General features: G+C 46.2%; 1 protein-coding gene across 1 annotated transcript in view; it reads right to left on the bottom strand.

Moving 5' to 3' along the window:
• Window positions 1-14,517, bottom strand: part of DLST (dihydrolipoamide S-succinyltransferase) — an 851,089-nt gene that overhangs the window by 223,941 nt on the left and 612,631 nt on the right. Inside the window, exons 10-11 of the mRNA XM_069637668.1 lie at window positions 4,869-4,966; window positions 3,626-3,756 (exon numbers count right to left, since the gene is read on the bottom strand). Coding sequence (XP_069493769.1) covers window positions 3,626-3,756; window positions 4,869-4,966 — 229 coding nt within the window. The remainder of the gene's footprint in view (window positions 1-3,625; window positions 3,757-4,868; window positions 4,967-14,517) is intronic.

Genomic DNA, 14,517 nt, shown 5'->3' with positions numbered 1-14,517 from the left:
ACTTGATTTTTTTCCTGGAAAGAGTGTGAGCCTTTTTTACCCCACTCTTTCATGTACGTTTTACTCGTGTTGTTTGATTATGGAGTTTTAAGATAACTCCATTGGCATCTTTTCAAATGTGTTACACAGCACCCTCAGTGCAGTGCAAAGGGATGTCTTTTTAGACTTCCCAAAGGTTTAAATACCTTCTCTGGGATAAACTACTGTTTCCCAGAGAATGTAAGGTTAAATTAACTTTACTAGTCTTTTTAAATTGCTAGACCCAGCACACACTATCTTCCTATAGAGTGCTGGAGGGGCTACCCAGTATCCCCTGTGTCTAGACAATTATGTAGCACTCAAATACTACCCTTTCCTATCGAAATGGCTGGTGGCAGTGGTTTTATAACGAACTACCATGATTTTTCCCGGCCTCGAACACCGGAAGCTAAAAATCGTGGGAGCCATGTTTTTCAATATGCCACCTTAAGCCCCTTTGTTTATACAGGTCCCGGTCATCTTTTTTCACCATTTCTTTTTGGAAAGGTCCTTCTAGAGTTTGTCTCTGAGCGCCAAACCAGGTTTGGTCCCTTTGTTTCTATGCCTTTGGCAGGCTTCAGGACTGAAGACCGCCTCTGGCGTCCAAGTGTCTGGGGTGGGCAGGAAGTGAGGGAGTTGCCCGAAACTCCTGTGCTTAGTCTCCTAGGAGACCCAAATGCACTCTGGCGTGATTGGCTGGCTGGCTGACTGTCCGGCAAGGACAGCCACCCTGCTGGGCGTGTGGCAGCTAGGTTGGAATGAAAGGGAGAAAACTGTTTAAAAGGCGAGTCTCGTGGACTGGAAAGCAGAGTCGACCACTGGAACGAAAGAACCAAAGACGAGCTGAAAGAGGATGGCTGCTGCAACTCCTGGACCGTTGGTTTGGCCAGTGAAGCCCTGCTGCAGGCCCGAATTGCCAAGTTCATCTCGACAGAGAAGCCCCTTCAAGGATGACTTATTCCTTTGAGTTGGTGGGACCAATCAACTAGTAAGCCACCTGGATACCATTCTCAAAGCTGGTTAGGATTAACCAGGGTGAGGGACACCAGCTTGTGTGCTTAAATTACAGCTACGGGAACTGAAGTGACTCCATTTTGTCAGTGTTTTCCGACGATCCCGTGCAGTGCAGGAGTACCCCTGATGTCCTCCCTCTTGTCCCCGCGACTGAGGCTCAGGAACAGTGAGATCTGCAGGAACTGTCAGGAACCAACGTCTTCAGCTGCATCTTGTTCTTCATATGAAGGTACTGTGCCAACCCGATTGAGAGAACTTGCGTATCGCTGTGAAAGTTCGTGGAACTTTCCCAACTTGCAGGCCTAATCAGCTTGTGACCCAACATACGATTCTTTTTTTCGGACAAACTACTTCTGAGAACTTTGGCAAAGACTTTACTGTTTACTTTAAGAACTGCTCTTTCCTATCCAAGACACGAGTACATTGACTTTGGTCTAGGCCTATTGAACTGAATCGAGTCCTCTAGTGAACAGAAACTATTTGCACTGCCTAAGAAAGTATTTGTGATCTATTCTGCTAACTTGTGCCTTTTTACTCCCTTGAAAGTAACTGAAATGCCATTTTGCTCCTATTTCAGGAGAGCCTAATTTACTCATAAACTTGGTTTGGTACTGAAGTGTGTTTGTGTATAATATTAAGTTGCCTCCTTCTAGTGAATGTTTTCTAAATGATTGTGTAATAAATTAAGAAGTGTTTTACCAAGAAACCTTGAGTGTAAGTGTATACTTGATTCACTGTGATTGTAAGACCTCTGTGTAACATATTTTTACTACTCACATTCCCTCATGAGATAAGCCTGGCTGCTCAGCTCGCTACCACAAACTGTGTAGTACAGACTTATACCAAAGTTTGGTTTTTGCTTACACCTGTAGTCCTAATTGTATGTGGTTGTCCCAGAGGTTACTGCATGCAACTCTGCCTAACATTCCCCACTTCCTGTCCTTTTAGGCACTCAAGAGCACCTTGGCAGACTTTCCAAGGGAAGCCTGCCAAAGACAAAAGGCCCAACAAGACCTCCCCCACCCAGGAAAGTAGATGAAAGGTGAAGTAAGAACAAGTCATCATGAAGAGGGCTTAAAAAAGTACAGCCACCATTTTAGGAAAATGGTGACCCCCTTTATCCCTACTGCAGCTGCGAAGACGGGCTGCTGTAGAAGTCCACAAAATGTTGTGCAAAAAGGTACACTGCCACCAGTCTGTCAAATGAACTTGTAACAGTAACTAAAAGTTACTGAAATAGTGAGAAAAGGAAGACAATTTTTTTCCTCAGCACGCCACATAAGGTGGGGTGCGCTGATCTTACAAAAAATACAGGGTGTCCCCCTGCCCTGGTAACTGTAGTAAACCCAGGTAAAAAAAGAAGTAAAGCTCAGGGTGCTTTCAGCAACACTGCACAGTAAGTGCTGTGTGCTGCAATAGTAAAAGGTAGATGCCAGAAAACCTGAAGGAAAGCAGAACTCCATTAAAAGCATACAAGTGAGTGTGGAAAAAGGTTCCCACTCGGAAGAGCTAGATAAAAAACCATGAGTCCAGCAAAAAGTGCTAGAGGACTCGCAGGTGGAGAGATTTTCACTCAAAAGGGAAATCTACTCTAAGACATAGGAGCAGGGCTACACCGGGACTTGGTTGGAGCCAATGCTGGACGTCTTCAATGACCAGCCATCTGTCTTCCTTTAGCTGCAACTCTTTGTATTCGCATTGGCTCGGATGACTATCTCAAGAATGGCTGCAGGATCCCTCTTGTAACCAAAATTGGAGCCTGGGTCGCCGCCAGCCCTCCAGTGAAAAGGATCTGCACAATTCAAACTGCCTCTTTCCCAACATTGGCCCAGCAAAAGACATACTCGTGGCAGGATTGTGAACTGGGACCTAGGTAAGATGGGCAAAGGACATGGTGAAATGTGTGGCACGGCCATTTTGAGTATATAGTACTCAAAAAGAATTATGAAGTAAAATGCAAAAGTGTACACGTGAAAAATGAAGAATCCAGCAGGAAAATATCCACCAAGACTAGACCATCCAGGACACAAGTAACAGAAATGCAACTAAAAGAAAAGGGGATACAAAGTCACACTGCTGATCTTCACTTTAAGGTGAAGAATGCAGCTTAATAACAAGCTTTCTCGCAAAGGGAGACAGGGCCCCCCTGCACCGGTAGCCTTAGGGATTGACCAGTACCTCCAAAAGGGTGAGCCAAGAAAGACAGGTGACCAAAAAAGCCTTTACTTGCCTTCAAAAAGTCCTCTTTTCTGTAATCTATTGATGCCAACTATACCAATCCACCAACCTTCTCCCCCTCCTCGAGTGTAGCCAAGATGGCTTTACCATGCACCAAGCACTAGATGGCAGCGTGTGCAATGCATGCAAGTCTAAACAGATGCACAATCTCAAAAAAGATGGTTCCAACCCACTCACCAGAGAGCAGCGGAAAACTCCTCTCCCGAACGGTCCTACACAATTCCGCACCATGCGCATACATTACCTGCAATATAAGTCCAAATTCCAGATGCCAAAATAGCAAGCTACTTTCTTGCTCCTAAGAAGCACCAGCCTCCAGTACTCTGGGTAGAGATGCTGATCACAGAGCTCTTACCTGCATTCACAGAAGGCTGGTCTTGCAGGGCAAAGGCTGCTGCCTTGACAAAAGCAGACATGAAACCAAGTTTCAGATTGTGTTTCTTCAGGAAAGCATCTTTATGGCACGCCCTCATCTGCTGGATATTACTGTAAAGAGAACAAACATAGTAGGTATATTAGCACACCTTCACACCTCAGGGAGGGATATTGTATTGTAGATAGAAACTGACTGGGGCTTCATCTAAGGTCAGCTTGAGCTCGTCTGCAAATCTTACTTTCCATGTTAAAAAGTCCAGAATCATTTCATTTCAAAAAGACAACTACACAGACATCGCATTCAAGAATATCTAGAAAGGTTTCCTACCCTCCCAGATAACTTATTTATCCAAGGTCGAGGGTGATTATGAATGAATATCAAATGAAAATTATGTGTATCCTGTATATAACCTTATTTTGTACTAGGATTACTCGTGCAAATCCATTACAGTCTCCCAAGACGCACTAGAATGCGAAAAGGAGAGAAAAACAAAAACAGCGATCCTAATCTTTTCTGTGAAAAAGACATAAATGTAAACATAAACGTAGAGCAGGCAGCAGTGCCTTCTCCCAGGGGTGCCCAGCAGACGGACATACCTAGCAATGGATCCCGCCAACCTCACTCAAGGCTGCAAATGGCCGAGTCAATCAATGGAAACCCGATTAGGGCCGAAAGCCGACACTGTCGTCCTGCTGAATGGGAGCATCTGCAGGAAAGAGTCCCTTAATGAGCTCTGTGTTTTGCCAACCGGCTGCATTTTTAAGCCCAAAATATTTACAGGTTTTGGCTTAAGGAGTTGGGTTGGGTTTCGAAAAGAAACTCAATTTGATCTAATGGGTGGAAACCGAAGATTCCCTCCCACCCATCTAGCCCATTAATAAAGCAATGTGTGCAGCATGTTCAGACAAAGACATGGGAAGTGGTATAGGGACGATCAGTGGCAGGGTTAGCAGGGAGACGGTACAGACTTAAGCAACCCGGCTGCCATTGTGGGATCCCTCATATCACAAAGAAAGCAGACCGGAGTCCATGGAGAGAGAGAAGCAGGCAAGAGACAGGTGACAATAGGGGTGAGAGAAATGGTGTAAGGAATCATGAAAGCACACCCCCTCCCCCCAACTCGCACGCCATGAGAGAGAACCAGAGGCTGAACAGCAAGACCCCCCAAGTCTCCATGTATAAAACTGGACTCTAGGGACAGAGGCGCTTGTCGGAGCCACACCTCATGTCGATCTCATTGAAGGTGGTGAGCATGGCACACGTGTTCTGAGCTTCTTTCAGGCGCTGGGCAATCCTCTGGCGCATGCGGTTCATCTTCACCTGCAATCCAAAAAGAGTGTAAGAGGGGCAATGGAGCTGCAATACTTAGAGACAGAAGTGAGGTACAGAGGTGAGTGGGGAGTTAAAGCCACAATGGCGGACTTGATTCGGCATGGAGCAAATGCACAAAGGAAATTTCTGTATGGGACGCAGGCTCAGTGACCGAGTTCCCATTCCAGTTACTACCAGTTTCATGTCAGAACAAAGAGGCTTGGCAGAGTTAAGGTAGCAGAAGCAAAACAACCGAGGTGGCATACAGGAAAAAAATACAATTTTAAGGATATTTTTGCACAACCATCTAACCTTAAGATGGGTAGTACACCCAACCTGAGAGGGAAACCCGACCTATTTACAGTAAGTAGTGTGGCAGAGTAGTCACTCAGCCTTAACACCAGGGAAGGGAAGTAGATTGACACAAAGGTACAGTTGGTCCACACAATTAGCCAAAGAAATCAAGCCACACTGGTACACACCTTTATGTAGTTAAACACACAGATATATCAGTTCAATAAGAACTTTAAGTGACCATAAAACACAGTACAATACCCAGCGCATGCATAAAAACAGCAAATTGTCATAAAAGACGGAAATCAATCCGATACTACAATGTAGGTCCACTAACTCGTGATCGGCAGATTGCACATTGTCAATGGGAGGGAAGAAGGCAAATTACACAGAAACAAGGGATGGGAACAAAAAGTAAACCAGACATTAAATCACTCAGTATTAATAATTTTTACAGTAACCGAAGATGCCAACACAAAGTACTTTAAGAGGCGAAGGGTCAGCCAGGGCTGGGCCCCAGCGGTCTCTAAAAAGCGCTCCTGAGTCAGGGCCCACCCCGACTATCCCCAGCCATGCCGACAACTGAGGCAGCCTGTGTGCACTTCGGTTTTTCGTCTTTCTAAACCAGTGTTAACACCTGCAAGCAGCCTGTGTAACACTGCATCGCTTCAGTACAAAGGCTGCTTAATGTCTCTACTCAGAAACAGGAGGAGGGTTGGACTGCTCAACACTCCTTTTATTTTGAGTAAATCGTCATCACGACTTTACTCTTAAACAAGAGGAGAGCTGGGCAGTCTTCTTTTTCCGAGTAGAAAGCCACCAGCAGTGAGCTGGGGCACAGTGGTGTCACACCTTTGGTGCGCCCAGCCCCTTCTGTTTAAGGGCCGGGCGCATCAACGGTAAAAATGCTAGTGCTTCCCATCTCTACTCCTTTTATCAGCGACCCCCCCCCCCCAGCCCCCACCCCTCACGGTCCTCAGGCAGGGCTCTCAAAGGGCGTGGCCTAAGTACGGGTGTACTTCGATCACACCCCCTAAGCAGAGCCCCTATCGATTTCTAACCCCACTTAAAGCACTGCCACCACATAACGCAGTCAATGTAACCCTAAACTTCTATGACAGTTTTAGAAAAATATAACTGCAACTTGCAGTCAACGTAGGACGCAGAGGGGTGACAGGGACAATTCAACAGTTGGGGCCACTAAAAGACAAGATGACTGTGTAGGCTAAAGCAGAAGGACATGACACTTCCAAAATACATAGATACAGTGCACTAAAAACCCTTACATTGTAATCAAGTATTTTCATGAGCAGGAGTGTGATACAAGACCTTAAAATCATTGCAAGCTAAAATCCCACTATTTGGCCTAATATTCTCCAGATCCTAGCTGGGTGCAGGAAAAAAGTCCAGGGGCAAGTATACGGCACTCTTGATGCATTTTAGTGAGTTAAATGTTCCCTATGGGAATCAACAGGACAAAATCAGCATGCAAATCTGTGTGCATGGAAAAAAGAAGTCCAGTACCAGTTCTACCACACAGGTGTGGCTATGGCATCAAACAATCCCAGGGCACACACGAGGGGACCCTAAAAAAGAGCTCCAGAGGAATGTTTGTGAACCAGCAGCCCGGAGATGAGATGCAGCACAGCAGAAGTCTGCCGCAACGAAGGTCAATGCGAAAATGCAGTTAAGCCCAGTCTGCACAAAGTCTTCACCACGGAGACACTCAAGGGTAAGCATTCAGATTGACCCACCCGTCCAAGGGACAGAAAAAAGTATTCGCAGTGATGGTTCCCAAAATGCTGGTTCGGGAAGCGCAAAACCACCCAGAGAATCCTACTCTTCTTTCAGCTGTGGTTTACAGGATCCAAACAGTCAGGGACGTGAAGCCCAGACTTGGGAAATATTATCTTTTTGAAGCTTTCCTCCCAAAGACTTCTAAGGGACACCCTTTCTTTTTTACCTGGTTCTGACTCCTGACCTACGTTTTTGGAGGGAAGTAAATTCTGCTTTACTTCCCCTTTGCTTTGAGCTCATTTTTATGGGGAGGCTCATCAGTCCATATGACTATCAGTAGTGAGAGACAAAGTGTATCCTTCTGCATTTCTTGTAGTTTAACTTCACCCATCACCCTAAGGGGAAGTGAGGCTTAGGATACTTTGTATCATACCTTTTTCAAATACGTGCCCCATTGGGGGCCCATTTCAACATGTTGTTTGGGGACCCCCCCCACCTCCTTGCCTAGAGCGGAATGAAACAGCCTGAAGCACCTGTGGGCTGCGTAAGTGGGCACAAGAAGGACGGAGACAAAAGGTGGAATATTTGGGGTTATGGACTTATTAGTGAAAGTAAAGCAAGAGACAACCTGTCTTTCCCCATTTCAAAAAAGGGGTTTGCCAACTAAAGATGTAAGTTGACTGTCAGGATGACAAAGTCAAAGTGCCCTGTCAAGAAAACACTACTTCTGGCCCTTTTACTATAAACGAATAAAGAATGAAGCAGTGTGCTGATCCCCATGATAATGCTGCCCATCTCCTGGATTATTGGGCAAGTTCCACACAATGCCTCCTTGGTGGGCCTGGAGAATGCTTCCCTTCTTCAGCCTCAAAACAACCTGGTGGCATGACTCCCTTCCCCAGGTCACAAAATTCAAAATAAAGTTCAAAATAATCGGCCTGGCAGGACGATTACCTTCCCCAGGTCACACCGTTCCAATAGAACAGTCACTTCAGAATGCATCCCTTCCCCATGTGTTTGGTCTCAGTCTCAAGTTATCCTGGGGGAATGACTCCCTTACCCAGGCTTGTTGGGCCTTCCTCCCTGTTAGGGGAGTTTTTCTAAAGTCTACCAGCAAGCAAGACTCTATAAAACTATCTTTTGCTATTAAGTTTGCACTATCCAAATGTTTGGTAGAATGGCAGAGCAGCCAGGCTTATTTTAGGAGGAAGATGTGAGCTGTAGGCTAATACAAAGAACTCAGTAAATACAAAGGGCCAAAGAAACTCTCACACTTGTAGTTATAGTAAAATAGACATGTATTTTATATACATAAGGCAAAGTTATATTCAGGTAAGTAAGTACTATTTAAACTAATACACACACTAGAAAACAACAGCAATACTTCAGGGGCGAGTAAACCAATAGTAATGAAATGTACAGTAACAGTTCAATGGTAAGTAAAATCACTTATTTCTGTTTGGGAGATTCATCATTTTTATTCTTCATCCCCACTCCTAGCGAGACCCCCAGCACTTTTTGCTGTCTTCTGGACCTTTTTCCTTCTTTCCTGAATGAGTGGAGCCTGCCCCCCCCCCAATTCATTCTTATTTGCTCCGACTTTTGGAACTCTGTCCTCTGTTTAGCCTTTACAAAAGGAGTCAACTTTCTTCCATATCTTTTTAAAGGCATCTGTGTTTAACCTTTGCAGCAAACAGCTCCTTATGGGCAGTGTTGCCAGGAACTCCTTTGGGTTCTCCATTAAGATTCTATCTTTATCCTTACTAACTACAGTTCTTAAGGACAGAGGGATACTGTGTATCCGTCCTAAAACATTGTACTATGAGAGATTAGCACACACCACCTTATGTGGAGTGGTAAGAGGATACCTAGTATCCCCCTTCTCTCTGCTACTTTGACTTTTTAGTCACAGACAACCCTATAGTTATGGCTTGCCATTTCTATTGTGTTTGTTCTTGGTTAGCCCTTCTTCTACCATTCTGTGAGGTGGGGAAGGAGGGTCTTTGTATGTTTTGCCTTTTGCAGGAACCCTTGGTTGTCCCCGCCTACACTCCAGTCTGTCTGGGCAGCCAGAAAGTGGGGGAGGAGTTATTCACTCCTCTGCCCTTTGTCTGCTCGAGTGCCTGAATGGAACCAGTACCCACTGGGGTTCTAGCTGTACTGATTGGACAGCGTCACACCCTTTCTGTAAACTGCTGGGAGAGATTGCAGAGGAGTGTGTGGTGAAACTGGATAAAAGGTGACGTTCCTGAGGTGAAAGGGAAGTTGACCACTGGAAACTGAAGTTACCGAAGCTGAAGACGATCAGAGATGCCTGAAGACCATTTGTGTCACTGTGATTACTGCTGTCCTGGACCCTGTTTGTTTTCCTTTATTGTGCATTTGGTTTTAAAAAGAAACCTTAGACACATTTTAACACATCATCAATACATTTTTATACAATAGACTACATAATTTTTAAAATACGTTCAAATATAATTAAAAAGCAGAGAACAAAGTCCATTCTGTTAAAAGGTTAGAATTAAAAAATAAAAGCAGTAAAAAGAAAGATTTTGACTCTTGAGCTCTAGTCCCCAAGGATCGAGTTCAGAAACGTCCAATCAGTAGTTTACTCCTTGTTGGGCCGAATGTATTCAGAATAATTAGGCGGCTACTAGAATAACTCATAGCCAGATTGAGGTCAGGGAATTCATTTGCCCCTCAATTCGTTTCAGGACTTCCATCCAGATCTGGTAGGCTGCAGCAGTGATAACCAAGGATTCTGCAGCAACGGGATTGCTTCAAAATTGGTCCAATTCAATATGATCGATGCATCTCACCAAATCTTTATAACTCTTCCAATATAGGCGCTTTAAGGCCGGGCGGGCAGCTAGTAGATGACGCATGTTCCCGGTCGGAAGGAGCATAGACGACATATGCACTCCTCAAGGGTATAACCTGCCAGACCCCACAGTACTCCTTAGTAGGCAGGATGTTTAATAGAAGATGTAATATAAAGCGTTTGAAGTCCTTACAGCAACGTTTTTTCAGATATGCCCTCGGAGTATCCGGTATAAAGTCCTTTTGAGAATATTGACTATCTATTTCTTTTTTTGAGAGAGCTAAATCAATGTTTTTTATCTTGTCCCACTGCTTGGTCTGTTTTTTTCGGATGGATTCCAAATCAGGCGAGCTGTACAAGAGAGACACGGGAGGTGTAACTTTTCTAGGTGGGAAGCTGCACATTGTCGCAATTCCTCTACAAATCTTTTACTGGTCTGGCCGAGCTTTACTTTCCCAATTAGTTTCAACAGTGAGGGGTATTGTAAGCACCGGGAAGGTGTGGTTACCGCACTGGAGTTTACTTCTTAGACTTTGATTGTGTACTTGCAGCCCGTTGTAAGAACCCAGTGGGGCCATGCTCAAAGACCCTAGCGAGACGTTGTAGAGGTGTTGGAGATTCTTACGGAATCAGCGCTGTACACAAGATTAATATATTACATAAAACTTGGATGGCGCTTATGTTTTCATTTGAAAAAGTAACAACGACTTATATCTTGCGTTGTGCCATTGTTTTTTAATGTTACTGAGGTGCAAACACGTGTTTCGACCACTTGGGGGTCTTTAACAAGGCTGTGATTTGTCAATCATACTCAACAGTTCAAACATATGGAACATATGTTAAGTTGAACAAGAGTGTCATTAGTTGAACATTAAACCACATGTGTCCATCATGATATGATAGAAAGGTGTTATGTGGTGAATTTGGTGACATAGGTAAGAATTGATATTAGTGAGTAAGCGCAAATGTACATTATTAGACAAGACATTGATTGTAGTTTAATGCATGTCATTTGTTACAATTCATGTGGGTATAGGTCACATGGCAGAAGGAAAATTAAACACCAAGGAAGGAAGGGAGAAAAGGAGAGGATGAAAAGAATATCAGTTGGATGTGGGTCTGATATAATCCCTGAATTGCTGATTTAAAGCGATAATGATGGCTTACCGGTTGGATTATTTTCATGAATACTGGTCTGAAGTAGCCGTAATAATTGGCAATTCGGGGCACCGAATAGTATGATATGAAAGGTTATTTATAATGCGCTTAATACCCTGAGGTTTCTAAGCGCGGATCCGGGGATCTAACCTGGGTTGCTCTGTTTTGCTTCCAAGGTGAGCACGTTGCCCGAGCTATCCTCCCTAGTGCTTCTTCTAAATGTGAAATTGGTGTTCAGTTTCAGAATCATCATACCTGTACATTCTGTATGCATTTAACAATGGCCATCGAGAGTGTAAGGCGAAATGACGGTCAGAGGCGCATGCAGTGGTCCGTATATTGCATAGTAATGCTGCTAATCTGAAACGCGAGTCCTGAACCAAGTTGGGCGTGCCAGCGTTAGCACGTGGGAACCTTATAAGTAAGTTATTGTTGGTTCATATTTCAGAAAAAGTGCCTATGATGAGCACAGGATTAACCAGGTTACTCACCGTAGTGACCACCTTACTCCTAGTCCATAGTCCCCTTTCCTCCATACTTGTGGGACATCTCTCCGTCCTGTGGGACGGGACCGGAGCACTTAACCCTGCCCAGCTTGGCTCCGCCCACGCATCACCCATCAGTCCTTTTCTATTGCCAGGTCCAAGACCTATTAGCAATAACAGAGGAACCTTATTAGAGGGGACGGCGGGCGGGCGTATGGAGGAAAGGGGACTATGGACTAGGAGTAAGGTGGTAACTACGGTGAGTAACCTGGTTATACTCCTATGTCCCGTCCCCTTTCCTCCATACTTATGGGAGATTCCCAAGCACTCCTTACAGTAACTACGGGTGGATGGAAATGCCCCTTACTGAAACAGGTTCTTCAGCACAGCCTGACCAAACTGAGCATCAGCTCTTGAGCTCATGTCAAGACAATAATGCTTACAAAAAGCAGATGGGGAGGCCCAAGTAGCTGCACTAGCGATGGACTCCCAGGGGACATATTTCTGAAAAGCAATCTGCCTTGTCCCGCACCAGGTGTGCATGAATACCCTTAGGAGGCTTCAGCCCTTGGACGGTGAAAGACTCCGTAAAGAAGGCGGCGATCCACTGAGAAATAGTCGCCTTAGATGCCTGCTTACCCTGAGGGTTACCAAAAGTCACAAACAGTTGAGAAGAACTCCTAAGCTCGGATGTTCTGTCCAGATAGAACTTAAGAGTCCTTCTGACATCGAGACAATGCAGAACCCTTTCTGCCTCTGAGGTAGGGTTCGGAAAAAAGACGGGCAAGGAGATTGACAGATACCACCTTTGGCAGGAAAGCAGGATTCGTCCGTAGGACTACCTTATCCTTGTGAAAGACCAAAAAGGGATGCTCCACCGACAAGGCCTGGAGCTCCCTCACCCGCCTTGCTGACGTAACGGCAACCAAAAAGGACACTTTCCAGGACAGGTACTTGAGGTCCACCGTGGCCATTGGCTCGAAAGGCTTATGACAACGCCGTCAGGACTACATGTAGATCCCACGACGGGTGCGGACTACGAATTGGAGGATAGAGGCGTGTCAAGCCTGCAAAATGCCTCTTAACCACTAGGTTACTCAGAGAGTAAGAGCATTGGTCCGTAGAAAGGTAAGCGGAAACCGCTGAAAGGTAAGTTCTGCATGACAGAACATGGATACCCAACTCTGCTAAGAAGGATACAAAGGACAAAACCGTGTCAATTGTAGCCCCCCCTTGGGTCAAACTGCTTGTTTAAAAACCAATGACAGAACCTGAGCCATTTGCTTCTGTACTGGGACCTAGTCGAGGGTTTTCTGGCTGCCTGGATAATACGCATGTTATCCGCAGACAAGTTAAGATGTTCTAAAGACTTGAACTCAGGAACCATGCCGCCAAGCTGAGCGATTGTGGGGAGGGGTGCCACATCTGCTGTTCCCCCCGATGAAGAAGATCGGGGGTCACTGGTAACCTGATCGGCGGATACACCGACAGGTATTGAAGTTCTGAGAACCAAAACCTGGCTGGCCACCACGGGGCTATGAGTAGAAGCGAACAGTTCACCGAGTTCTTCAGCTTCCAAATTTCTCGGTGAACTAGAGGCAGAGGCGGGAAGGCGTAAGCTCTCATGTTGTGCAATGGAATCTTGAGAGCATCCCCCAGAGAGGAGGCTGGCAGCCCCCCTCTGAAGGCATACTGAGGAAGCTTCTTGTTTACCGCTATAGCGAAGAGGTCCACTTCCGGTGTGCCCCAACGCAAGAAAATCCATGAGAGGACCTCCACCTTCAACTCCCACTCGTAGCTGACCACTGTCCGCCGGCTGAGGGCATCCGCTGTGACATTCATCTGGCCTGGGATGTGCACTGCAAGCAGCCAAACACCATGAAGCACAGCCCACTCCCAAATCTGGATGGACAGGTCCACGAGAGGGGGAGACTTGGTTCCCCCTTGCTTGTTGATGTAATACATCGACACCACATTGTCTGTGCGTATGCGGACCACCTTGTTGGCTATGATCGGTCTGAACGCCCTGAGCGCTAGGAAGATCGCCAGAAGCTCTAAATGATTTATGTGGAGGAGCTTGTCCTGAGGCGACCAGAGATCCGAGACCTGAAGAGGATCCAACGTCGCACCCCACCCCAGGAGGGAGGAGTCCGTCGTGATCGTCACCGTAGGAGCTGGGTCCTGGAACCCCACACCCACCGACAGGTTGCTGAGAGATGACCACCATTCCAGGTCCACTCTCATGGAAGCCGGAATCCTTATCAGCTTGGAATCCTGGTCCACAGCCTGACGCCAAGAACTCTGAAGAGCCATCTGAGTCCGCCTCATCTTGAGACGAGCAAGAGGAAGAGCCAACACGCACAAGGCCATGAGGGCCAGAAGCCTCTGGAACCACCAGGCCGACATGCTCTCCAACTGCACAAAGTTCTGACATGTGGCTAACAGATCCGCCATTCTGTCCCCGGTCAGATACACTCTGCAGTCGATCGTGTTCCAGTGAAAACCAAGGAAAATCAAGTCCTGCAAGACCATCATGGAAGATTTCTGCCAGTTCACCGACAGCCCAAGACGTGACAGGAGCTGCAGGAGAGACTGAAGATTGCCCGCTGCTTTCAACGGGCACGGACTGCGTAAGAGCCAGTCGTCCAATTCCGGATACACAAGGATACCCTGCAGACGAAGATAGGCCGCAATCACCGACATCATCTTCGTGAAGACACGCGGCGCAGAGCTAATGCCAAAAGGAAGCACTCGAAACTGGACGTGCTCCTTTCCCAAAGAGAAACAGATATCTCCTGTGTGGATTCCAAATCAGAATATGTATTTACGCACCCTGAAGATCCACCACACTGAGCCAATCGCCCATCTGCAAGGAGGACCGTATCTGGCTGGGCCTGATCCTCTTGGGGTACATAAAGATTGAACTGGGAAAGGTCTAGGATGGTGCGCAGGACAGCCTGGTTGGGTTTGGGCACCGTAAACAGCCGGGAGTAGAAGCCCTCCCCTCGCTCCCCAAGGGGAACGGGTTCTAGCTCTGAGGTCCAGAAGTTTCTGAACCTCGGCTT

The sequence above is a fragment of the Ambystoma mexicanum genome, chromosome 14 (assembly GCF_040938575.1).
Source record: "Ambystoma mexicanum isolate Mex_15411 chromosome 14, UKY_AmexF1_1, whole genome shotgun sequence".
NCBI lineage: Eukaryota > Metazoa > Chordata > Amphibia > Caudata > Ambystomatidae > Ambystoma > Ambystoma mexicanum.
This window is presented reverse-complemented; position numbering and strand designations above follow the sequence as displayed.